At 32.3% G+C, this 26,929-nt stretch overlaps 4 protein-coding genes across 4 annotated transcripts; 3 read left to right on the forward strand and 1 right to left on the reverse strand.

The window, feature by feature from the left end:
• The first annotated feature begins 1,192 nt into the window (after nucleotides 1-1,192).
• On the forward strand, nucleotides 1,193-4,047 carry LOC148311785 (uncharacterized). The gene is made up of 3 exons (XM_088278375.1): nucleotides 1,193-1,269; nucleotides 1,536-1,640; nucleotides 3,626-4,047. Exons 1-3 carry the CDS (start codon nucleotides 1,261-1,263, stop codon nucleotides 3,797-3,799), a joined length of 288 nt encoding a protein of 95 aa, XP_088134501.1. The 5' UTR covers nucleotides 1,193-1,260; the 3' UTR covers nucleotides 3,800-4,047.
• A 1,831-nt stretch (nucleotides 4,048-5,878) lies between these two features.
• Nucleotides 5,879-12,823, forward strand: Pal2 (Peptidyl-alpha-hydroxyglycine-alpha-amidating lyase 2). The gene is made up of 6 exons (XM_088278337.1): nucleotides 5,879-6,064; nucleotides 6,139-6,815; nucleotides 7,672-7,870; nucleotides 8,627-8,854; nucleotides 9,894-10,178; nucleotides 11,413-12,823. Exons 1-6 carry the CDS (start codon nucleotides 5,906-5,908, stop codon nucleotides 11,521-11,523), a joined length of 1,659 nt encoding a protein of 552 aa, XP_088134463.1. The 5' UTR covers nucleotides 5,879-5,905; the 3' UTR covers nucleotides 11,524-12,823.
• Nucleotides 12,824-13,338: 515 nt separating this feature from the next.
• On the reverse strand, nucleotides 13,339-18,478 carry Use1 (Vesicle transport protein Use1). The gene is made up of 6 exons (XM_088278338.1): nucleotides 18,158-18,478; nucleotides 17,942-18,038; nucleotides 16,298-16,424; nucleotides 15,482-15,684; nucleotides 14,594-14,735; nucleotides 13,339-13,584 (listed from the first exon to the last, which is right to left on the reverse strand). The coding sequence occupies exons 1-6, from the start codon at nucleotides 18,301-18,303 to the stop codon at nucleotides 13,544-13,546; spliced, it is 756 nt and encodes a 251-aa protein (XP_088134464.1). The 5' UTR covers nucleotides 18,304-18,478; the 3' UTR covers nucleotides 13,339-13,543.
• A 101-nt stretch (nucleotides 18,479-18,579) lies between these two features.
• On the forward strand, nucleotides 18,580-26,817 carry Grip75 (gamma-tubulin complex component 4). The gene is made up of 12 exons (XM_088278339.1): nucleotides 18,580-18,750; nucleotides 18,827-18,977; nucleotides 19,302-19,599; nucleotides 20,616-20,811; nucleotides 21,197-21,387; nucleotides 21,905-22,031; nucleotides 22,385-22,541; nucleotides 23,025-23,159; nucleotides 23,677-23,851; nucleotides 24,421-24,622; nucleotides 24,915-25,078; nucleotides 26,348-26,817. Exons 1-12 carry the CDS (start codon nucleotides 18,682-18,684, stop codon nucleotides 26,502-26,504), a joined length of 2,022 nt encoding a protein of 673 aa, XP_088134465.1. The 5' UTR covers nucleotides 18,580-18,681; the 3' UTR covers nucleotides 26,505-26,817.
• Nucleotides 26,818-26,929: the final 112 nt, after the last annotated feature.

Here is a 26,929-nt window from a genome sequence, read left to right on the forward strand (position 1 = left end):
TATATATATATATATATATATATATATATATATATATATATATATATATATATATATATATATATATATATATATATATATATATATATATATATATATATATATATATATATATATATATATATATATATATATATATATATATATATATATATATATATATATATATATATATATATATATATATATATATATATATATATATATATATATATATATATATATATATATATATATATATATATATATATATATATATATATATATATATATATATATATATATATATATATATATATATATATATATATATATATATACATATATATATATGTATATATATATAATATTTGAATTTTACGATTGTATAATGTAGAATCTTCTACCAATAAAATTAATGTTTAGTAAAATTGATAAAGATTCTAGTCTCATATATTTTCCCAGTAAAATTAGATTTTAATATTTTAAAATAGAAAAAATACGTGTCATAATAATTTATAAAAAAGGTGTGTTTCAGGGATTTGGTTAAATGGTTAGTTAGGTTTTTGTTTTGTAAAAAGTTTGTATTTGTTTTATGTTTTATTTTTTATGATTCTTTCAGTCAGTAAAGTAGAAGTTATTTATTATTTTATCATATTATTAATTATTTTTAAAAAATATTCGTAATTTATTTAAAATTTTCGCCATACTGTAAATAAAAATACCTTTTTAGTTGTAAATAATTTTCAGTATTATTTATGAAATTTTTGTGTTTGATTCGTATAAGTTTTATTACTTGGTGGAGATAAATAGTATTTGTTGTTTTAAAATAAAATCAGTTTGAATAAAAATGAGTTTTTTTTTAAATATACGAATACGCCAAATTTTCCCAGCACACTGAAAACCTGCTTTCACTTTGTGTGGTTCGTTTTAGTTTAAATCAAATCAGGTAGGTCCCAAGCGAACGGTTTGAAAAATCCTTTTAAGGGGGCGTGGAATTTGGTCGAGTGAAAACATTGCCACACTAGATTTAGAATTCATTCACAAAACGTTGTAAATGAAAATCCGAAATAAGGAAAAATATGTTTAAAGTATCTGTGAACTAAGGTTCCTTTTTCTGTAAACCGAATACTACGGGGAAATTGCGTGAAACGTGCATATTTATGATGCAGAAGGCGTGTTTTCATTTACGTCAGAGGCGAACACGATTGTTTGAGAATGAAAAAGTAGGTTATTTGTGTGGAAGTGAATGAAAACGGGTGAAATATTTTGGTTCAGATTATGATTAAGGTAGGAACACTATATTATTTCAATAAACTCATAAAATCTTAAACAAATATCCATTATTTAATATTTTAAATGTATCACAAGGTTGTAAAACCAGTAATTTAATAAACACTTAAAAGATTTATCGATATGAAAAAATATTTAAATAAATAAGTATAAAAGATAATTTTACAGAAATTCATTTAAAATATGTTTTTTTGAAGTTACTTTTTAATCAATTATTTGAATTGGATAAGTTTAATTTTTTTAAATAATTTAATTTGATGTAGATTTCAATATTTACTCTGGTGGCATTGTGTACATTGGCGTGTTGGGGTAGAGTCGTCACCAAAAGAAGTTACTCAGACCAGTCTGTAAAAGGATACCTAACGGAGGTAAATATGTAATTTATTTAATATTTTATCCGAAGTAACATTAATAATAAGTATTCATGAAAAATCGATATTTAGTTTTATGTAATATTTTTTTTACATTTCTAGTTTTATTATTATTTATCAAAAAATTAAGACACGTAATTAAAACTGTACTAAAATTTTGAACTTATTTAATTTTTGCAATTAAAAAAAATTGTGATCAAGTAAACATTTTCAAATTATATGAAATTGAACAAAATATTATATATAAAGATATGAAATTTAAATTTAAAATATTTAGCTTTTTTTCGCAATACATATAATGGTATACATTCGCTGGATGATAATCGGTGTGAAAAAATCGTTATTACAAAATAAAAATACTACTGTTAATGTTCCTTTTAAAAAAATCATTTTAATTTGATTTATTCTTTCATTCCACCCGATAGAAAAATAACAACAACAAAAAATATGGCTAGAAAACTACCTAATTCTCTTATTTAATTTTAAATTAAATATTCGTGTCACAATATATTTCTTGAAATATATTGTGACACGTGTTTCGATGCATTCCGCATCATTTTCTTCTTCTTACCCTGATCCGCAACCAATGGTGCATAGGGCACTGCATAGTATTGACGCAGTGTTATCTTGATCGTTACTTACAAGAAGGCAAGGTGGTCCACTCCTACGCTTCAGTGACCAGTCCTGGGTAATATAAAATAAATATTGGAGTGTAAAATCACTAATATTTATTTTCACTCCCCCCTGGGAATCGAACCCGGGACCTCCAGTAGCTAAACACGCTTACCATTATACAACGAAAGCGGGCATTTTTTTTATCTTCTAGAAAGCATATAAGTAACATAGAAGTAATAACTTGGAAATAATAATTTAAAAAAAGAACAAACGGATATTCGAACAGCTTTTTTTTTAAATAAATGAAATTGTAATCAACATTTTGAGTGTGTCCAAATACTTGTTCACAAAATCTGGATAATCTCCAATTACAGGAGTTATTTTCATATTATTTTTTTGACATCTCATCAAAGATGAAGAAAAATATGGAAGTCTGGTGAAGTCTAATTGAAATTCTAGTGATTCAAGAACAAGGTTTCTAAAAATTGGTTCATATATATAGAATTTCCAAGAATTTGAGTAGTGTGGTTGTCAATAATGGGTAGAATTTTTAATTTTTTTACTTTTATTTTATTTATTCGGGAATTGTACAGCTAACATATAAAAAAATGATATAATAAACAATAGTTACATTAAAAATGATAAACATTACATTACATTGACAAAAAATAGTTACGTTAAAAAAAGCCAATTTAACAATTCCACATTTCGCTCACTCCTTTCAAGAACGTCATATATTAAAAATCGTGAATTTTCAGTTGTGCATGTTATCGGAATGCCTAGAAAATGTACTATATCCCAGCAAAAACGGCATATTTTTAACTTAATATTTACCCGCTACAGGGCAGAAAGTGTTGTTTTTGCATTTTGAAGAAAAGGTATCGTTTAATTGTTTTTTTTTTAACATACTAAATATTTTTCAATTGAAGAAAAAACCTTCAGGTTTTAGCTAAAAAGATCTGTTGCACAGTAAAAAGTTCAATAAGTGGCTTGATATTTATTTTTAATATATTGAACTATATTTTTAAACTTTAAAAACGTTCTCCTGAAAAATCTAGTTTTTTTTATTTATGACGTTCTTGGAGTGAGCGATTTATGTTATAAAACTGTTAAAAAACATTTAGAGATTTAAAAAAAAGGTATGATATAAAATAATAGATTTAGCAGGAAGGAGAAGAAGAAGGCATTGGTGAATGTTACAAGCGTGTAAAGTGATTACTTAAACCAGCCTATGACGGTCGTCAGCCCCGTAAACGCTCAGACTTCCATATTCTTTTTCATCTTGGATGAGATGTCAAAAATAATATGAAATTGTAATCTTTTTGAAATGAGAATTTTTCTATGGTAAATTGTGATATTTTAAATAGAGAACGTGCTGGTGGAATGAGGTGTGCAAGGAGGAGTTCCAGACCCTGTTCCGCTGCAGGTGTCCCCAGTGGTCGTTCTGCCGCAGCCCGGGCAGGTACTACAACGCCGTCTGCTCCATGACGGGGACCGGCTACATATGGACCCAGCCGCAGTCGGGATGGAGCGACACCTAGCAGTTCCCGAATCTGACGTCGAGCCAGTACAGAGACCTCGGGACGATGTGAACGGGACAAATCCAACACTTAGCACTCAAAACTTGCCTTTTACGTCACTCAGAATACATTTTGGCCAATCTAGTAACGTAACACACTTTATCATTCATCGATCACTTTGTGTAATCTTCATCTCACTCTTATCCGCACCCAATGGTGCATAGGGCACTGCATCGTAATGACGCAATGTTATCTTAATCGTTACTCACTTGAAGGTAAGGTGATCACTTCTGCGCTTCTGGTACTAGTCCAGGGTAATTAAATAAATATTAGAGTGTAAAATCAGTAATTTTTTTACCCCCCTTGGGAATTGAACCCGGGACCTCCAGCACGGTAGCTGAACACGCTAACCATTACACCACAGAAGCGGACTGTGGTGTAATGGTAAGCATATTTGTGTAATAACACTTTAAAAAACACTGTATCATGACTGCCAATTTCGGTATAATCATTATATCATTAGGTGAAATATAGACCCGATGATGGAATGATTATTTCGAATCCGGTAGAGGTGAAGTAGTGTTTTTTAATGTTGTATTACACAAGTGCACGATGAATGGTAAGGAGAGTGTTATATCAACATACCACAAAGTTAACAATGCTTTATTATACAAAATAAATATATAATTTACAAAATATTCATCGTTCAATTTAGAGAATAAACGTAGGCGATACATAAATATATGGAATAATATTTTGCACGATACTATAAAAAAAATACAGAAAATTTATTCAAAACGTCAGTAATGTAAGTGTTATCGAATTTATGAATATATATATATGTATATATATATATATATATATATATATATATATATATATATATATATATATATATATATATATATACATATATATACGGTCGCCAAGGGCTTTTAATCGTTTTGTTTGGTCTTGTTTAGCAATGATTTTTTTTTGTAAGTAACTACTAGTCTATTCCGGGACTCGAATTCAGGACATTTTGATGTCAATCTTCCTTCAATCAACCTTCAGTGAAATTCTCTGCCTTTTATTATGACTACCCCCCGTATACTAACAACTATCTCTTGTAACTGTTTTAAGCTACAAGTCTCCTTTAAAAGCAAATGAAAGTTTTTATTAATGCCTGTTAACTCTGTAGATAAAAGAATTATAAATAATAAAAAAAAATATTAAGAATTACGAAATTACGCATTATTATATAGTTATTAATTTAATGTTGTTATGATAGTAATATTTATTATATCTTACGAATACTTTAACAGTTTTACTATAGCACATCATATTTAGTTTCAATTAATTTTGTAGACATTTTTTGTTATTAAAAAGATTCGATTAGTAATTCCAAAAATATCGGATGTTCCCGTGCAACCAAATAAAGTTTATCAAATTATAAATAATATGATTCTTTTTATAAATAAAATTGATTGTTACAAATACTTCATAATTTCTTTATATAATATATTTATTTAAATTTACAAGATTTCATCAGTTAGGTTAACGTTATTTGGCTAAAATATGTAGGTGTCCAAAATATTTCATTTGAATATTTATAGATTTATAAAAGAGATACGCTTAAAATTGTTATTGTTTGAATAATCTTTTTAATACACATTTTATTATAAATAATTTTTATGGTTGTGAATGTGGTCAAAATAATGTATTTTAAATTATACGTTATATTTATTATAAATAGTTGTTAAAGATGCACTGAATATTATTCATTATATGTGTAATAAAGCATATTTAATGTTTTTGTAAAATATAAAACGATAAAATTTAACTATGTTTCTTTTTATTTGAAAATTTCGCATTGCGTAAGATACGCAAAACTTTTGCATTTAAAAAACGACAAGCATTGAATAAAATATAACACAACCCTTGGTTTTTTTATGGTTATGTCGAGTTTTTTTATTGCTACGCGATTGTAAACATACGTGAACTTTCTCCATAACAATAAAAGCGGAGCATGCGCGAGAGGATGTAAAGAGAATCGATAGAGAAAAACTGACGTCACCCAAGGACGTTTCCCTACTAATTTTGTGGGAAATATTCACGATCGCACATCGTTCGACGGAACGCGAAGCAATGGCGGTCAAGAGGGCTCTAATCTTGGCCATATTCCTAGTGTTGTCGGTCAATATAAGTGCCCGACCTCAGGAGGTATACGGAGAAGATGGCCAACTCACCGCCGACTTTTTCAAGGAACTGGAGGAACTTCTGGCCGCTAAATCAGTCCTCGATAAGGTATGTCTTCGGGCGCACATATGTTTACTTCTTACCCAGGACCATTTTGTTATTACGCTAAATTATATTTCCAGGAAAACGAAAAATTAAACGAAAATTATCACAATCGCGAGACGGAAAGGGAGAAGCAAATACAATATGAAAACCAACGAAATTATGAGAAGGAGAGGGAGCAGCAAATACAGTATGAAAATGAACGAAATCGCGAGAAGGATTTGGAAAGACAGATACAATATGAAAATGAAATGAATCGCGAGAAAGAAATAGAACAGCAAATACAATTCGAGAATGAGCAAAATCGCGAGAAGGAAATAGAAAATGAACAGAGACACGAAATGGAAAAGATGCAGCGAATTGAAAATAAAAAAGATCAAAGTCACCAGAAGGAAAAAGAGCATCAAATAGGAAATGACCGAGATCGCGAGAAGGAAGGGGACCATCAAGAAGGAAATGACCAAGTTCAAGACAAGGCGGGAGAGCATCAAGTAAAAGATGATCGGCATCGTGAGAAGGAAAAAGAAATTTGGAATGGTGACGACGAATGGGAGCCGAAATATTACGAAATGGGTTTGAACGGTTTCAACCAGTTTACAACTGTTCCTCCTGAAGTTTCTACTCCCCTAATACCTCGGGAAGTGGAAAATTGGCCGAAAAAGCCTTTGGAAGGATTGGGACAGATAACAGCTGTTTCTATTAACACAAGGGGATTCCCGGTTATTTTCCACAGAGCTGACCGTGTTTGGGATGAAAGGTGAGATATTTAATTGCATGAATATAATAAGGAAATAATAAGATAAGGGTTTGTCAAAAAAAGAAACGATTTTTTCTATATTAATCTGTAAAACTGGACCTAGTCGAAACATAAATATTTAATCACAGTTGCGCTTGTAATTTAAGCATTTATTTTAAAGCAATTTGATTTAAAGGGTTATAGGAAAATTTGTTAGGTTTTTCTAACTTTGTGGTTTTTTCTGTTTAAAAACTGCATATAATGTATGCTATTGAGTTATTGGAACCATTTTAGTTCATATAAAAAAGGATGACTTACTTTTTTGTCGACATAACCAACAAATAAATACCAGAAACATAGTTCTGACATTTTACAAAAACAACATAACTGGATACGTCATTAAAAAAATCATATCTGATCATTTATAATTGTAGACACTTTGTTTTTGTGATTAAACCCAATAGGTACATGCTTCCATGTCGGAAAAAAACTGGGATAAAAAAATGTTTTTTAAGAGTAAAAGCTTTTTTTTATAAAATCTGTGTAAAACAAACGTTTTTTTTCTTTCTAAATATGGTAGGGTTTAAAACATCACTTAGATACTTAATTATTTCAATTAGGTACTATGCATATATTTATATGTAAAAGAAACCTCCAATGCTATCTTTCAATAATAAGTTAAATTGTTTTAAAAACAGGTAAAAGTACTACTAACACTCTCATTATCATTCATCGTTCACTTTGTGTCATACCACTCACAAGTGGTATGACACAAAGTGAACGAATTATATTATCATACCACAAAGTTAACAATGCTTTTAATATACAAAAAATAAAAGTGGTACTATTTATATACCTTAATTTTCATTACTTTTAGTTCCTTCAATGAGTCACACAGCTACCAACATTACAATAAGGGCCCGATTCAGAATGACACCATATTGGTAATTAGGCCTGACACGGGGGAAATTGACTATTCATGGGGCGCCAACACCTTCTACATGCCCCATGGTCTTACTGTAGATGAACATGACAACATCTGGCTCACAGATGTCGCTATGCATCAAGTTATTAAGGTTTGAATACTTATTTATTACCACCAACAGAAATCTAATAATATGGATGGTATAAATAGTAACACCTCCGTAATGTCCACCTGTGTAATGGTCAGCACGCTTGGCTACCATTCTGGAGGTCCCGGGTTCAATTCCCAGGGGGGGGGGGGGGGTCAAATCAATATAAGTGATTTTTTCACTCTAATATTTATTTAATATTACCTTGGGCTGGAACCTGAAGTGGAGGGCTGATCACCTTTCCTTCATATATTAACGATCAAAATTACACTGCCTTTATATGATGCAGTGCCCTATGCACCATTGAGGTGCGGAAAAGGGTTAGAAAAAGGAAGAGAGAAGAAAAAGTAACTTATTAAAAAAAAATTCATTCCGCAGGACAAATTAATAACATGCTCTAATCTCACAGCCAAGAAAAGTTATAAATATCTTAATGTGATATAAAATAAAACCAAAATATTATCCGCAGAAGGACATTAATAATTTTGCATTCAATAATTGTATATTTGCTACTTTTGTATTCTTAAAAATCACAGAACTGCATTTGAATTGTGGATATCAACCCTTATTATTAATTGCGAATATTAGCAACAGAAATGTGGAATTGGAGTGGTCAATAAATTTTGTGTCGAAGCAGAGGATGCAGATTCCATGAGATTCGATTTTGCTCTTCTTAATCAATCTCTTATAGAAATCAAGGTCTTTTTAAATGCTTTAAACTTGATTTAAACATGATAAAATAATGCTCTTTTTTTTTAGTACAAACGAGGATACCAAATGCCCAACATGATTATTGGTGATGCTTTCCGTAATGGTAATCCCAAGGGCCCACGAGTCCTGCTCTGCATGCCCACATCTGTTGCCGTCGCTTCTACGGGAGTGTTCTTTGTGGCAGATGGATACTGCAATAATCAGATTCTAAAATTTAACGCTAGAGGCAAACTGCTGAGGACTATACCGAGCCCACCCGAATTTATGTCACTGCAGGTAAATTGATTATTAACACACTAAGGACGGGAAAGGTATTTCTACCTGTTCGGTCGATTGATGCTTAAGGACGGGAAGAGTATTTTACCTTCTGCGCAGGCTTAATCTCAAATTCAGAAAAGAAGGAATTATTTTATGTTTTCATATGAATATTTTGTACCAATCTCTTTGTTAAGGTATAAACCATATGTAAACAATTATCAAATTCAAATTATCAAAAAAGAGATTGGTGCATGTATGAATATTATGTACCAATCTCTTCTAACCTTCATCTCTTCAGCCAAGGTCTAAACTATATGCACACAATTATCTCTAATTATGCAAATAATATTTCCAGTAAAAAAAAATGTCATAGTTCATTATAAATGGAACAGTCACTACTCATTTTACCTGATGATGAAATCTTGTAGTATCTACTGTATTTTGTGCTTAGTCCACCAAGTTAAATAGTTGTATAGTTTTTTTAAATGTATTGAATGTTAAATCAAACACTGATTTTTTGAGCCTAGGAACCTAGACTAGGTTGTATTTTATTATTAAAAAAACACAAAAATCTATTTTGTGACAATTGTCTCGCCTAGTTATAGCATTTTCAAACGAATGTTTCACATTCGTTTGAAAATACCATAACTAGGCAAAATAATTGTCACAAAATTGATTTATATGAGTTTTTTAACTTCTTCTTCTTCTTTATGTAGATCCTAGGGATCTGTTTGTGCCTCCGCATGTCGCTCTTGGGATGTCGACTCCCAGCTGTCTTTTCATCTTTTCGGAGGTCTCCCTGGGGGTCTGCGTCCTTCAGGGTTGCCTTGGAGGGCGATACGTGGAAGTCTGTCTTCTGACATTCTGTTTATATGTTCCTTCCAGTATCGCCTCCGTTGTCGTCTCCGTTTTTTTAACAATAAAATAAAACATAGTAAACTCAAAAAATTAGTGTTTGATTTAACATTCAGTATATAAATTAAAATGGAATTATAAAAATTAAACGCCTAATCTATAAATAAGTTGTATTGTTTACATTCCGGAGTTACTTTTCTAGGTTCCGCACGGATTGACTCTTCTGGAGCACATGGACCTCATCTGCGTTGCGGACCGGGAGAACATGCGGATCGTGTGCCCGCGCGCCCAACTACGCAGCCCCCGGCACTCCTTCCACCCGCCCGCCACCATACAGGCCCCCGACCTGGGCCGGGTGTTCGCAGTCGCCCACTTCGCCAACCTCGTGTACGCTGTCAACGGACCCACCTCCCCCATGATCCCGGTTCGAGGGTTTACCATTGATCCTCATTCAGAAACCATTGTCGATCATTGGGGACCAAAAACGGTAAATATCAAATGATGACATTTTATAATGTGTGAAATAATGATGTCCACCTCCGTAGTATAGTGGTTAGCGCGTTTGGCTACCGTGCTGAAGGTCCGGATTCAATTCCTAGGGCAGTGTTTCGCAAACTTTTGCTATTCAAGGTACACCTACCAAATTAATTAACTACAGAGGTGCATATTTACCATATTATGGTAATATATGTTATGTTTAATGTGAAACTAATCTCCACGGGACATCAGTGTGCCGCGGCACACAGTTTGCGGAACAATGTCCTAGGGGATAAAATCAGAGTATAAAATCACTAATAAATATTAGTGCCTTTATATAAGTAACAATCAAGATAACACTGCGTCAATACAATGCAGCGCCCTATGCACCATTAGGTGCAGATATGGGTTAGAAGAAGAAGAAGAAGAAAATAATGATGTGCCAAATGCGGGACCAAATTACATTTGAATTCGAAGCTAATAAGAGATCCGCTTCCCCACTGTAATGTATTTTTAAGTTCTTAAACAATGTACTTAATTACTTGTGCATCTTCTTTTACCTGGCTCTATCCAAACTTATCGTCTTTGTATACTGTTGGGATTGGCTCTTCTCGTCCTCAGGTTGTAGGTCCTTCTGTCATAGTCAATATCACCTAGGCCATGCCTTCGAATCATGTTATCTTTCTGTACCAACCGTGAGTTTTTTGGTCTTCTTCTAGATGTCTTTCGAGGAAGATCCATGGCAATCGTCTGTTTTACAATATGTTCAGGTTCTCTAAGTCCTATGTGCCCATACCATCTCATTTGCCTTTCATCTACCTTATTATTGATATCATTTACACTCAGGCTTCCACGAATGAGTGAACTCTTTATTTTGTCTCTAAGAGACACTCTAGCTGACCATCTAAGCATTCGCATTTCAGCAGTTTCTAGTTGCCTAGGGTAGATGTTATACATTGTCCAGCATTCGGAGCCATAGACGAGTGCGAGTCTAACAATTTTGTTTGGTAGACTTTTCTGTTTAGCTTGGCTGGCATTTTTGGGTCACAAAGAACTCCCGTCACGGATCGAAACTTCGTCCACCCCACACTAATTCTATGCAATACATCTGCTGCACACCCTCCATCTTTATGTTTAACCTTCTATTTATATCGTATAAATGTATAACATCCTTATGTGACCTTATATATAAAAAGTACTTAATTACTTATAGGTGATAACTAATATGTATAATATTTTTTCAGGGTTTCACGAATCCACATTCTCTCGCCATCACCCAAAATGGAACCAACATGTATGTTACCGAAATAGGTCCCAATAAAATATGGAAGTTTGATTTGGGCGTTGAAAAGTAATTTTGGAAAAATTTAAATTCAATCAAGTTATTCATATTTTTGTTTATACTCATGAGATGAGATTTCGAATATTCATATCAGTTGAAATAAAATAACAGAAATTTCGAAGTAACAAAGAATATATTATTTTTATATAGAACAATATACATACATACCATATAGAGATGTTCAGTAGATCAAAAGAGATCAATTTGTGTCCAGAATGTAATGAAATTTTCATTACATATGACATACTTGGTAATCCATACCAAAACGCTGTTGTGTAATGCCTCCATACACTATTTTTACAAGTAGTGAGTTTAGCACTTGTATTTAAGATTGAAAAATTAGGAGTACAAATAAAAAACCATTAACAAACCACACTAAAGGCAACTATTAAATGCAAGAAAATCTCCATTAAATCAAAAATATTGGTTATACATATTACAAGGTAAAAAATTAAACAATTTAGTCCACCATGTTTTATTTATGAGCTGTATATTTTTTAATATTAATAAAGAGCTTGACTTTCATTTTTTTTTCTGTTTTTTAAAAAACAAATACTTCTAACTTCTGCTAACTGCTAACAACTTGATTAATAAAATAACCTGTTTTCAACATCGATAAGTATAAAGTTAAAAAATGATGATTCATGAAATTAATATGAAAAATATATTACTCACAAAATTACAATGAAAAATCAGAAATTATCAATCACGGTGTGCATGTCAACTCAACAATCAGAAATATTAGGCAAGATCAGTAATAAAAGTACTATTTTTATGGTGTAAAAATATAAAACTCCAAATTTCAATATGTGTCTAATATCAGATCATATTCACATATGAATTCAGTAGCGTTGATAACTGGGGGGCGTTAAAAATACACTTGTTTACCCTATATAAAATAATTATTATGTAACGAAAATGTTATACTATTTACATTCTGATGTACAATGTTTGCGAGTAGATATTTATATATAGCAATATCGGAGTAGCCGGTATAAAAACAGAAATATTATAGTTGAAGATTAGTACGCTCTTGATGAATGCACAATATTTAATGGACCATATAACTCGTAGAATGTCTTGGGATATTACATTTTTAATGACTCGAGTTAACTAATAAAACCTAAATTACACCAAAATATATCGGTTTATGAAAATAAATTAGTCGAATGATGCACTATTAACTATGCCCCAAATGAGAAAAGCAAATATGTACCCGGATATTATTCACTGTATAAAATAATCATGTAAAATAGACATACTTGAATCAAGTGTGACTGAACCAGTATTAAACAATAAAATATAATAGCGGACTGTGTATTTTATTATCCAATACCAATATAACTAACTAACTAACCATCAGCTTCCGCAGGGGTATGCAGAGATAATAATAGAATGCCGCACCAATCTGTCTTTACAAACATCTTCGCCTCTTCCATATTCATGCATGATTATTTCGACTCCTAACCTGACCGCTTTCAAGTATTTGACATACCTGATTGTGCCTGTTTTTTTCGGTCTTCTTCAACTCCTTTTTCCAATTACATTCGCCTCATAAATTTGTTTTACCGTTTTTTCCTCATCATTTGTTCGATTGAATGCAGTTGAAATGCGATCTCTCAGAAGATTGTGCGACAAAGTGATGTATGATACATGTTTGAATAGTGAAATAAGGAAGGAATGTAAAGCTGAGACAAGCATTATTGATAAAATTAAGAAAGGTGTGTTGAGATGGTTTGGATATGTAGAACGAATGAATAATGAAATACTTCCAATATTAACATGAATAATGTAGCTTGTAGCAATATTGAAGAAATGAACTAAAATATTCAGTTTTTTATTAATATATTTTATCTAAAAACTTACAAAAACAACACCCATAATGACGAATTTCACAAACCATACAATAAAACAACATAAATTAGTCAAATTTACATACAATGACTGCACTTACATAGACTTTATAAGTGGAATTAATAGTATAAATAATAAATACACTTAAATATTGGTATACATACAAATTTTAAAACCCTTTATGATTTTTTCTTGATTACTTTCATAAACAGCACCATATCTGAAATAATAAAAATAAGTATAAAGTTTTTCTGTCTCTGTAATGTAGTAGTGTAGCGGATACCATGGTGGAGGTCCCGGGTGGGATATAAAAACGCATAAGTGATTTTTCACTATAATATGAATTAATAATACCCGGGACTGGTAACAGAGGTGTGGGACTGATCATCTTTTGTGCATGTATTTAACGATCAAGGTAACACTACGTTTATATGACGCAGGGCCCTATGCACTATCGGGTGCGGATATGGGTTTGATAAAAATAAGAGATATATTTGATACCACTTTTGACCCTCCGGTCCGACTTATTTGGGCCAAATCTCAATGAGCTACTACCAACTAACATTACTATTAATATTTTTGACATCTCAACATAGACGTAGAAGAATATGGATGTCTGGGTATTTACAGGGCTTATGACCTGTAAAAAGCTGGTTAAGTGATCACCTTACACACGTGCAACAATATTGTGAATAAAATAACTGGTCAAATTATAAGCTGCATAAAATTAATATGTAATCAATTTCAGGCATTTTTAGTATGTAAAATAATCCGGTTAGGATCTTGGATAAATCCAAATAAAAGGATCTCTGCTAAATAAAAGCTTTCCTAATCCAAGCATAGATGAACAGTTGACATGACACAGTGCAGTGTCATGAGATTAATGATAGTAGGTTGAAACAAAAATTTTGACAAACTCAAAATATTGCAACTAATACTAATTTATTGACAGTAATCATTTAGATAAAAAAAAATAAACAAATGATTGAAAGGTTATCAAGTGTACATTTTAGTATACTTGATGAACTGGTAGTGGATTGATCTGGTTGTGTCTTTTTTGGCTGTCCTCATTCTGTTCTCCTGCTCACATTTGCCAAACATACTTTCTCAGTCATTCTCTCATTATCCATTCTCTTCACATGTCCATACCAAACTTTTCTTAACAGGTTCAATCATTGACAGTATTTTATAATATATTTAAGTAAGTAAGGGTTAATGAATGAACTCACTTATGAATATGACCATCACGAGAGCAATCATGATCCACAGCCAACATTTCCAAGCCTTTTTGCTTTGTTCCTCTAATCTCTCGTGTTCCGATTTAAGAGAAGTCAAATTTGTGTCGGTCATATGAGAAGAATTTTTAAGCACCTAAAGGAAAAAATATTTATTAATACTTTTCAGTCAAATGTATCGAATATAAAATACATCTTAAAGTGCAAAATGGAATGAATCAATCGGTAGTAAATGTAAATACCGGATACATGCGTCAGTGGAAATAAAAAAAAATCATTAATCAATTCGGCAGTCACTTTGTGGTAATATTTATCTATTTTCAATTAAGGTTTTACTTGGTAAATACCACTATTTTTCAATCTAATTCTATTGTGACATTGTCTGTGTGTATTTTGATGCCTTCCAAATCATTTCAAAAAACTTATTTGAAAATGTTTGAAAGTGATGCGGAACGCATCGAAACACATGTAACAATAAATTTTGAGAAATAATACCACTATGCTCTCTACCAACAACTTGTAAAATATGCTTTGAGGCGTTTCCCAAAAACAATATGTTAATATCACCCTAGACTGGTAACTGAAGCGCAGGGCTTATCACCTTTCATTAATGTTTTTAATGATCAAGATAACACTGCTTGTATATGATGCAGTTCTTTATGCGCCAATAGGTGCGGATATAAGGGTTAGAAGAAGAATATATTACATAATCCATTTTTATTCTCTCTTAATGATTACATTTATGACCTACTAACACTATAAAATTTATAAATCAAGGTGCGGAGTTTGATTAATCAACTCCTTGGTTTATGACCAATTTGACAGAGTGGAACTAGTCATCGAGGATTAATGGAATTCCACAAGAAAAAGAGCCAAATTTACCTCGGTATCTCTTTTTATTATTGTGCTTGCTAATTGCGTTTGTTCCTTTAAGTTTCGAGTGAGCAGGATCATGTTCTCGGCTACTTTCTCCTGCATCGTGTGATGGTACCGGAGCAAGCTGTCGAGGTCTTCGGAGCCATTGGTTACCGACTTTGAATTTGGTGGTTTTGAAATATTTCGGTGTCTTAAAGTATCGTCATTATCTGAAACACAAATTTACTGGAGCATGACCAAAAATATATAAATAACACAAATATTACACACAGAAAGGGTAAAATTTAAACAATCAACCCCTTAAAATGGCTTAAAACCACTTAAAACCTGACATAGGTTAGTTTTAACACATTGTTTGTGGGAAACCATGGGTAGAATGGTGTATATTATGCGAGTGTAAAGTATTCACTAAACACGTTGTTGTCGAGCGGTTTTTCACCAACCCCGACCCTAATTATACTCTGCTGCCCGACCTTCAGTATACTATCACAAGTTACCGCAAACCCAATTCTGATCTGTACAATCACCTACCTCTACCAAAAGTAAGCAAATAGAACGCTTATAAGCGTCTCTTGCTCTCTATCAACAGTATGTAAAAGACGCTTTAAAGCATTTCCCATAAACAATGTGTTAATACTACCTCAAGGGAGCCTCATGTAATATAAGTACTTTATTTTTTTACATAATAAATATGAGTGATTTTTCACTGTAACATTTATTTGTTAGCGTTTTCTGCAAACAATGTTTTAATATGATGTGCAAAGAAAACATACATTTTGACACAAAAAAAATCTAAAGTTTGAAATCTGGAAAGACAGGTACCATTCAAAAACAGTTCTGATTTGAGTTCTTGTCCATACTTGGCCGTTGTTTTCTGGTGAATTTCTTTAGTTGCTTCATTGTTTGCTGTAGTAGCGGCACCATGGGCAAGATGTTGCACGGCAACAACCTTAAAAAAATTAACAGATTGAAGAAAGAAATTGCCTCACAATTCATAGGAATGAAAATGTTGCACGAGTCAACCTTAAAAAAATTAACAGATTGAAGAAAGAAATTGCCTCACAATTCATAGGAATGAAAATGTTGCACGAGTCATTACACTATGGTTAACATAACTGATATAAACAATTGTGTATCTCAAAACAATCATTACTTTTTGCTTATCATAAGCCAGAATATCAAATTAATAATTTAGTTGAATAGATCAATGAGAACTAATTTCTAAATAGCTTAACACGGGCAGGAATCCAACCCCCCACCCATGTATCCACCCTTCTTTCTGAACCTAATTCTACAATTGCAGTCATAATTTCTAAAATGATAAACCTAAAGGCATTTAAACTATGAAATTTTTTATTAATTGTTATTATTATGTTTGCAAATAAAATCAATACTTGACACTGGCAGAAACATCCATTGGGTGACTGCCAAATAAATAATAAATAAAAAATAAATAAAAAAAACTATTGACATCGTTATGCAACACTCTCCTCCTTATCATTCATCGTTCACATTGTTCAATACCACTTAAAAAACACTATTTCATGATCAGTTTCGGAATTATCATTCCATCATCAGGTCAAACATAGACTATATTTGACCCGATGATGGAATAATTATTCTGAAATTGGTAGCTATGAAGTAATGTTTTAATTTATGTATTAATTTTAAATCAAACACAGATTTTTGAGTCTACTAAGTTGTATTTTATTAACAAAAACACATAAAAAATTATATTGTGACAATTGTTTCGCCTTGTTAGGGCATTATCAAACGAATGTTTGTTTGATAATGCCCTAACAAGGCGAAACAATTGTCACAATATAATTTTTTATGTGTTTTTGTTAATAAAATACAACTTAGTAGACTCAAAAATCTGTGTTTGATTTAAAATTAATACATAAATTAAAATGGAGTTCTACAAATTAAACGCCAAATCAATAAATAATAAGTAATGTTTTTTTAATGTGGTATTACACAAAGGGAATGATGAGGAGAGTGTTATATTACCATACCACAAAGTAAACAAAACTAACTAACTAACCATCACGCCGCTTCTCCACAGGGGTAGGCAGAGAGAATCGAACGCCACACCACTCTGTCTTTGCAAACATTCTTCGCCTCTTCTACATTCATGCATCTCCTCATACATACCCGACGATTATTACGACTCCTGACCCGGCCGCTTTCAAGTATTTGACATACCTGATTGTACCAAGTTTTCCTCGGTCTTCCTGTGCTTCTTTTTTCAACTACATTCGCCTCATAAATTTGTTTAACCGTTCTTTCCTCACTCATACGTTCCAAAGTTAACAATGCTTTTAATGTACAAAATACAAATAGTTATGCGTTCACTATCAATGTGAAATTAGTATTTACAACTTTATGATAAATTAAAAAATATATTATGAATGTACTACACAATATCATGAATGTAATAAAATAGACATTTTTATATTACCATACCTTCTGTACGGGGTTTATAAGTTTAGTTGTTTGAATTAGACCTTTGAGGAATATATGCCTTCTATTATAATTTGATAGAGTATCTTTGGGTGGTTTGCTGAAATTGTAAAAAATATATATTATATTTATTTTACAAATAAAAATGTCCTATATATATAACAACAACAAAAAAGTTTATCGTATAATGTAAAAATGGATTATAAATATTTAACGCACGTGGGGTGTTTCTGAAGTTCAATTAACATCATTTCGAGTGATTCTAGATATTTTTTAAGCCTCCAATCTTTATTCGGATCCTCGTTTGCCATTTCTTCACAGCGATTTAGCAATCTTTTAACGTCAATTTCTAAATGGGAAGTCATATTGATTGCCGATGCAATACTTCCAAGCACAGACCACAAAATTATGCTTTAAGTCTCGGTTATAGACCAGCTTATGATATGACTTGGATTAAATCATTTTTTAATCTACACGTCGATCCTCCAAATTTGACGTTTATTTTGACAGTTGTTCGGTGGTGGTTCAGAATGTTGCCAGTGGTGTTTAAAATATCTATCTAATCAATAGTAAATGATCGTTTGACGGATGGTGAACGAAGCCCGATGCAGTCAATTAATCTATGAAACAAGTGTCAGTTTGACAGTTCATTTTCAAATTTGGGTTTGTTGCGAGAGGGATTGTTTTTAGAAGCGTAAATGTTTTCCATTGCTTAAAGTCCGATTCTAACTAATATCTTCATCATGATACACGATGCTATATTCTTACTTTGGGACTGTCCGAGTTCTTCAGAGTTATTGACTTCGGAACAGGTATTTTTATTATGTTGTTTTGGTTGTAATATTTGAAATCAATATACTTAGTAATTAATATGTTTTGTAATTTCAGCACTACAAGGAGAAAGTATCAAATCTAAATCCATCTGAGAAGGAAATCTTCAACAGGATCTTAAGGATAGCCAAGAGTCATGGAACTATAAGAAGATTCATTAACAAAAATTCATTTGCTTCTGGAAGAAATGTTGATTACGTCTTTAGCAGTAGGTTATTTTTTACTATGCTTAACAAAGATGAACCTAAATTAACATTTATCTGACTTTCATTTGTTTAAAATAGAATATTATCACTAAAATTTCTGCTCTAAAATGCCTATTCTTAAAATCAGGGACTTCTGTTTTTACGATTAGTAGTTTATGGCCACACATAAAGGGACTGGCATTGTTTTGTTTATTTATATTTTGGAAAACTAACAGAATGTTTACAAAACAAAAAAATCTTTACTTTCCTGTCATGTTTTGCACTCATATCAACTATAAATTTTTCTATCAAAATTTGTGTAATTTATTTAATTCTTATTCTTTCAGATAAATTGGTTAATCCAATCTCAGGGTTATATGTTCAAGCTTTGAGTGAAGGATTGGATGACATATTGGAGCCGTATCGTTCCGATCTTGTAGAACTAGAAAAAAGCGCTTTGTCAAACCCGTACTTACCATTAGCCTATATTCTCGGTACAATCGAGAAATTCAAACCATTGTTCAACACATTGAACAGTGTTTTGTCCAGCATTAAGGAAAAAAGGTTTTACGGATGTCAGATTTTGCATATTCTGCAAAGGTATTCACTCAGTGGGAATGAGGACACAACATTGGGAATTCAGAGGTATATTTAAAAAAATATATTTATATTTTTTAACATTATTATAACCAGCCAGTTTTGAACATTCAACATCCTTCTGTTCCCCACTGCTGTTTATAGGCCTCCTCCGTATCTCTGTATTCTTCGTTTTCCATTTCCTCCAAACCCAGCACTCAAGATAGTAACTGTGAGAGATGTAGGTACATACATACATGCTAACATTCAAATAAGCGAGTGTCCTTCATAGGTCTGTTTTCCTAGCGTTGACAACTAAATGTACTTATTTAGTTATTTTTATTTCCAACCCCTCATCCGCATCCAATGGTGCATAGGGCACTGCATCATATAAACGCATGTAATCTTGATTGTTATCACATGAAGTTAAGAGTGAAAAAATCACTAACATTGTTAACCCGCGTATTAAGTATCACATATTCATTTACCGTAGAATGAGGCTACTTGAACTTTGATGTGTTACTTGAGCCCAGTACAAAAAAGAGACTTAAATCTGTATTTGGTCTACAATAATGAACGTATCGTGACAACAAGTGTCACCTGTCAGGGAAACAATGAATCATGTCGATACATTCATTATTGTAGACCAAATACAGATCAAAATATTATTTTTGTACTGGGCTCAAGTAACACATCAAAGTTCAAGTAGCCCCATTCTACGGTACTGAGAACTAATAAACATTTGAAAGATTACCATTATTTTACTCTTGATACATTACAACTCGGGCTTTAAAGCCCTTTAGAGGCGCCTTTAAAGGTGGGGACTGACCGGAGTATTTCGTCGTAACGTAACATCGTAACGTCGCTTGCAGCAAGCATCCGACTTCAGATGGAGCACTCGGAACGCTGTACTAACTATACGAATGCTCGCATCGTAACGTGTTACGTTACGACGAAATGAATCCGGTCAGTCCACACCTTAACACTAACGGAAACAAAGAATTAAATTTCTTAAATAAAATATAAACATTGTAAACGTAAAATTAAAATCAAGGTTTAAAAAGACATATTTTTGCTCCTTTCAGACTGACTGCTATAGTTCACCGGGTGTTTTATGAGCACTTGTGCAGTTGGCTACTGTATGGCAACTTGAAAGATAAACACAGAGAATTTTTCATTCAGAGTGTAGAGAGACATCAGGTGTCAACTCCTCATCTGAATACCTCCAAAATTAATTCTGGAAACTCGCACGAACATAGTAAATCCGGAGACTCCTTACAAGTACGTGAAATATAATACGGAGACTTATTCAATTTTAAACTTTAAAATAACTTTTTAACTTTTAACTTAAAACTTTTTCTTAAAAAAATCATTCATGAACACACTAAGGACGGGTATTTTTACGCCTGAGGACCGCTGGCGACGGGATTTGATAATTATGTATATATAGTAAAGACCTTAACAAATGTATTGGTATATAATATTCATATAAAAACATAATAGTATAATTCCTTCTTTTCTGCCTTTGAAATGAGGCTAGCATTTAAAGTAGAAATACCCTTCCTGTCCTTAAGCATCAATTGCCCGAACGGGTGAAAATATCTTTCCCGTACTTAGTGTGTTAATATAAAACTTTTTTTTTCTTGTTTATCTGTTTAATTTGCAGGACCCTAATAAATCAATAAGGCATTTGGATTATGAGATAAATGCGGTAATGTTGCCATATTACATACCATTATCCGTGGCACAGAAGATCCTCTTCATTGGAAAATCTGTTGTTCTGTTTGGATCGAGTCCCACTGACCTCAAAAGAAGCGCATTGCATTTGTTACCTATAAATCACGATTTCGGAAAAAGGTAAATTCTTGTTCTGTATTTTTTTGTTTTGTTTTTAACACCTGTCTGAACCATGTTTAAAAATATCAATTGAGGTTTGCCGTTAAAAAAACAGAAATTTGTCATAAACCGCTAATTGGATAAGAGCACATCAAGTTTTTTATTCAGCCTTGCCCACAGTATGAGTTAGTAACATTACAATTGAATCATATCATTGTCAATAAAAAATAAGATACTAATTTGACAGCTAATTTTTCACAACTGTTTCTAAATTCTTGTTCAAAATGTTGTGTATAAAATGACATTGTGAAAAATATCCATTCACCTTGGGGTGTATTTATTTTAATAAGATAACCATTTAATACAGATAAATCAAGACATGTGTCACGCGAAATGCCACAGCATTGTGTAGATATTAACATAACTAACACTTCTAACGCCATACTTCTAACTTCTTCTAGGCCACATTCTAACGGTTAAATTGGGAAACCAATGACAAAATTTAAAATCTGTTTTTAAGAAATATTTTATTTTCTAGATTCACTATATGGGGAGACAAAGAAGCCCAGTTTCATGAAGCCATTTTGGAACTTAAGAACAGTGATGTTTTTAACATCTCAAAATTAGATGTTCTTCTTGATGACATCAAATCCTGCGTTACAGAAGTAAGTTTAATGAATTTCACAACATTTTATTTTCTAATTCTGCAAAGAACTTAACACATTGTTTGCAGGAAACGCTTAAAAGCACCTTTAGCATATTGTTGGTAGAGAGCGGGAGCCGCTTATAAGCGTTCTATTTGCTTACTTTTTGTAAAGCGCGAGATGCCTAAAAACATTCTACAGATCAGAGTTGTATTTTCGGTTACTTGTGATTAGTATGCGACCCTAATTAGTACACTAATTAGGGTCGGGGTTGATGAAAAAACCGCCCGCTAACAATGTGTTAATATTATTGTATTTGTATTACAGCATCTTTGGTGAAGAACTTAATATGTATTATTGTAATTGTATTTCAGCATCTTTGGGTTGTAGCTGTTGAGGAAGCTGGCGTTCATCATGAGCTACAGTTGATGAAAGACTTTTACCTGTTAGGACGAGGGGAATTATTTTTGGAAGTACTACGTTTATCCGAACACTTGTTAGATGCGGTTCCCTCACCGGTTGCTTCCAGAGGTATACATATTACAACTCATAATTGATAAATTAACATACTTAGGACGGGAAAGGTACCCGTTCGGTCGATTGATGCTTAAGGACATAAAGGGTATTTTTACCTTCTGCGCCGGCCTCATTTCAAAGCCAGAAAATAAGGAATTATTTAATGTTTTCATATGAATATTTTGTACCAATCTCTTTGTTAAGGTATAAACCATATGTACACAATTATCAAATTCCCGTCGCCAGCGGTCCGCAGGTGTAAAAACACCCGTCCAAAATGTGCTAATATTACATAAAATAATAACACAATTTACGAGTGTATGTTCTCCAATTTGTTATTGATGTGTTTTTTTTGTTGTTTTTATTTCTCGATTAATAACTTTTTTAGGCTGTCAATTTTTCACTCCAATTATCATCCTCTGTACAAAATGTGTAATAATGTTAAAATATTTATAAATGTACATATATGTTGTTGCAATTTTTCAAATAATCTTTCAGATATGAATCAAGCATTTTATATAGCTGCCAGAGCAGTCTCTTTAGGAAATAGTGTGGATATTGAAAAGTTTAGTTTTTCTGTTCCCTTTACTAAATATGAGGCATCGATGAGTGACGGGGAATTCGGGATTCTCGGTACGTTATTTGCAACCAATCAAATGAATTTTTGTATTACTTGACATTAAATTTGAAATAAAATACTACTACTGGCCCTTATCCACACCCAATGGTGCACAGGGGACTGCATCAAATCGATGCAATGTTAATTTGTTCAATATACGAAGGCAAGGTGATCAGTCCTGCACTTCAAGTGCCAACCAGTCCAGGGAAATATCAAATAAATATAAGAGTGAAAAAATGCTTCTATTTTACCCGCCTGGGAAATGAATTCAGGACCTCCTGCATGGCAGCCAAGTGCTGTAGCCACTACACTATGGAGGAAGACAATCGAAATAAAATAAGCACTTAGAAAATGCCCTTAGGAGGCAAACAGTTGTCACACAGGACAATCTATATTCATAGTACATATCTTATTCTTTCTCCATGTACCTGCAATAAGCTCTCTACTTATATCCATAATTTATCTAAGACATTTTAGACTGGTGCACATTATAAAACTGTTTAGATAAATCATGTTTCATTTTGATTTTAGATGGATGGTCTACTCTAGTTTTGAATTACAAAGTGAAATGGCCTTTGCATTTGATTTTCACACCAGAAATATTATACCGCTACAATGAAATATTTAGATTTCTTCTGCGTGTTAAGAAAACCCAACACGATTTACATATTTTATGGTTTACATACAAAAAGGCTAGAAGGCAAAGGTATTACTATATTTTTACTACTGTTTTATTAATTTCATAAAATTTATAGTAAAATATAACAAATAAAGACTGGAATTAAGACATGTGTTTGAAGTAGATAAAACTCTCAGTGACTTAGTAGTTTTTTACATTGTATTAAATTTACTATAATTTTTTTTAAATCCTGAAAATGTGAAACGTTTCTGTTACTTGAAATATACACAAATTTAAAAACCTGAGTAATATAGTTGTGATTCATGGTGAATGTTACATGCAGTGTATAAGGGTGGTGACTGACCGGAGCCATTTTGTCGTAACGTAACATGTTACGATGCGAGCATTCGTATATGTAGTCAGTACAGCGAGCCGAGCGCTCCATCCATAGTTTCGGATGGTCACCGTGAGCGATGTTACGACGTTACGTTACGACGAAATGCTCCGGTCAGTCACAACCCTAAAGCGATTACTTTAACAGTTAATGATAGATCGCCCTGTAAAAATGTATTGAGACATATTATGTACCATCTAAAAATATTTTCATCTCTGTTGAGATATAAATAATAATTTTGAGACCTTATCTGATGTTACAGCTCTTCCGTTTGGCAGTTGCACAACAAACTGATGTTTCTAGTTGATAATTTACAACATTATCTGCAATCCGATGTATTGGAAAGTAATTATTCTAAATTGAAATCGGAAGCGGAGAAAATAAAGGATTTTGAACTTTTGAAGAAGGCACATAACACATTCCAGACGGATATTTTGAGCCAAGCTTTCCTCCTAATGACACCAGTAAGTGTTAAAACATTTTGTTATCCTATTATATGAATATAAAAATTCTTCATAAATTGACTGACCTAACTTTGGGTTATTATTCAAAAAGTAGGTAAAACATAGCCGGGTTTTTTTCATCAGATTTCTCAATAACAATAACTAATTGTATTATACAGTGTACCAGAATTCTATTGTTTAAATAGACCCATTTATGACCCTTTTTATATCCTTTGCAAGTCAGAGGTTCTTAATATACCCAGTCAATGTCTGTAAAATCACTATGCACACTTTATAATCTGTTTTTTTTTAGCTTGGTGATGACAGTTCACAAAGAGATGAGCTAGACTATGGTACTAATCCTGTCATGTCAAATATAGTAGAAGTTCTACAACTTTGTGATGCATTTTGTACGATGGCCAGTGAAGTAACAAATACCGAAGAAGAAGAATATCACATAATCGGTTACACAAATAGGTAAGTTAATATGACTATTTTAATTAATCAATTAATTTTGGATCATTTATATAGTGCCATTTGCGTAAAATACTACCTCAAAACATTGGCCAGAGTCAAGCCATCCAATGTCTGTACACGATAGATTCCTCAGTTCTTTGGACACATTACGCATGGCAATGAGAATAACCTGGAACTGGTTGTGATTGGTAGCCTTAAGGAGAAGAGAGGGAAAGGAAGATCCCCAGACGATGAACCAATCAAGTTAAGGCAGCAGCAGGCACCTCGGTGGTTGGAGCGCCACGTGTAGCGCAGTCAAGGGATAACTGGAGAAGAGTCATTGTTTCCACAAGGGTCACCACCCTCAGTAATAAGGACTAAGATGTAGAAGAAGACTACCTTAACGGCGCTTATATGTAAAGTAATGTGAACTAATAAAAAAAACACAAAAAGTAGATGAACATCATGCCAAGCTTTGAATAATTCCAGCACATTTTTTTGTCAATTTAAATAGTTACTTCTAACCATTATCTTCACTCAATGGAGCATAAGGCACTGCAATACATAGAAGCAGTGTTATTGTGATAATACATAAAAAAAGGTGATCAGTCCTGCACTTTTAATACCAGTCCAGGGCAATATTATAATAAATAAATATTAGATTGAAAAATCAAATATTTGTTTTCACCTTCCTGGCTATCGAACCTGGAATCTCCAGAACAGTAGTCTAACATGCTAACCACTACACTATGGAGGTGGACAAAAGTAGTAGAGCAATGCAAGATCAAGCAACGATCGAGACAAGCAAGATCGATCAAGCAATTTGCTAATTGCAATCACGCCGGTATATTTATTAACCTATTCGGGATACAATAATTGATGTCCGACTTTCTCTGGGGAGTGGGTTCTTTTCACATGAATTTTTTTTCACGAAATCTATGTTATATGGAAAATAGAAATTATGTAAAAATAATAAATAGAACTCACCATTTTTAATGGTATTTACCAAGTAAAACATTAATTATAAATAAGTAAGAATTCACCACTCTAGGTTTTATTTTATGACAAAATTACCTATAAATATCCACATATGTCATTGCTATACAAGTTACATCATACCAACTGACGGACTTTCATTAATGTCGATACTCCCGGAAAGGTTAAGTTACATTACATTAGCTTTTGTAATTACCATTAGTTTAGTTGTTCAATGCTATGTTATAGTTAATCTGAGTTTTAACTGATGGTTATCAGTTACAACTTAGTTAAGTTTCTGTTTTTTTATTGCAGATTTGAAACATCGGTGGGTAAATTGCTTCAACTTCTAATAGCGCTAAGGGCACAACCGTGTGGTACATACCTCGCCCGTTTATTGATGAGATTAGATTTTAACAGGTGGTTTAGTAACACCCATTACTTAAAACAATCAGTTACATCAATTCTCTGAGATAATTTTGATGATAATTGAAGAAGAAAAAATTCAACATTACTTACCATTTTTCAGTGACCAAAATGTCTTGAAAGCTTTTTTAAATGCAATATATTTGAGGTTAACAATTTGCGTTATAATATTAAAGTTATATGCACACATATCGTCCTAACTCGAGAAAAGTTACTAATTTATTAGTTTTGTACTAACATTTCTTGTAGGAACTACATTTTATATAGTAAAATAACAACTTTTTCTACATTTATTTTATTTCAACAGTGAGCGGATTTTATCACTTCCAACATCATTTGATAATAATGGCTGGTAATAAAATCAAAATTAAATTTGAAACATTACTACGCAAAAGAAGGGCATTTTATAATGTTAACAATCTAGTTTTACTTACTAAATACTATTTCTTAAAATCTATTGTGCCACGTGTT

Source organism: Brachycentrus maculatus, unplaced genomic scaffold, assembly GCF_059751285.1.
Source record: "Brachycentrus maculatus isolate JH-2025_06_01 unplaced genomic scaffold, ASM5975128v1 h1tg000056l, whole genome shotgun sequence".
Classification (NCBI taxonomy): Eukaryota; Metazoa; Arthropoda; class Insecta; order Trichoptera; family Brachycentridae; genus Brachycentrus; species Brachycentrus maculatus.

What these genes read in the sequence shown, in the direction of transcription:
- Grip75 (XM_088278339.1), top strand. Translation starts at nt 18,682, where the DNA reads ATGATACACGATGCTATATTCTTACTTTGGGACTGTCCGAGTTCTTCA. An exon ending in AATCACGATTTCGGAAAAAG is followed by an intron (nt 21,388 to 21,904) that starts GTAAATTCTTGT and finishes TTTATTTTCTAG; the next exon opens with ATTCACTATATGGGGAGACA. An exon ending in CGGGGAATTCGGGATTCTCG is followed by an intron (nt 23,160 to 23,676) that starts GTACGTTATTTG and finishes TTTTGATTTTAG; the next exon opens with ATGGATGGTCTACTCTAGTT.
- Use1 (XM_088278338.1), bottom strand. Translation starts at nt 18,303, where the DNA reads ATGACTTCCCATTTAGAAATTGACGTTAAAAGATTGCTAAATCGCTGT. An exon ending in TTATAAACCCCGTACAGAAG is followed by an intron (nt 16,425 to 17,941) that starts GTATGGTAATAT and finishes AATTTTTTTAAG; the next exon opens with GTTGTTGCCGTGCAACATCT. An exon ending in CGTGATGGTCATATTCATAA is followed by an intron (nt 13,585 to 14,593) that starts GTGAGTTCATTC and finishes TTATTATTTCAG; the next exon opens with ATATGGTGCTGTTTATGAAA.
- LOC148311785 (XM_088278375.1), top strand. An exon ending in TAAAAGGATACCTAACGGAG is followed by an intron (nt 1,641 to 3,625) that starts GTAAATATGTAA and finishes TATTTTAAATAG; the next exon opens with AGAACGTGCTGGTGGAATGA.
- Pal2 (XM_088278337.1), top strand. Translation starts at nt 5,906, where the DNA reads ATGGCGGTCAAGAGGGCTCTAATCTTGGCCATATTCCTAGTGTTGTCG. An exon ending in CTAAATCAGTCCTCGATAAG is followed by an intron (nt 6,065 to 6,138) that starts GTATGTCTTCGG and finishes TTATATTTCCAG; the next exon opens with GAAAACGAAAAATTAAACGA. An exon ending in ATCATTGGGGACCAAAAACG is followed by an intron (nt 10,179 to 11,412) that starts GTAAATATCAAA and finishes ATATTTTTTCAG; the next exon opens with GGTTTCACGAATCCACATTC.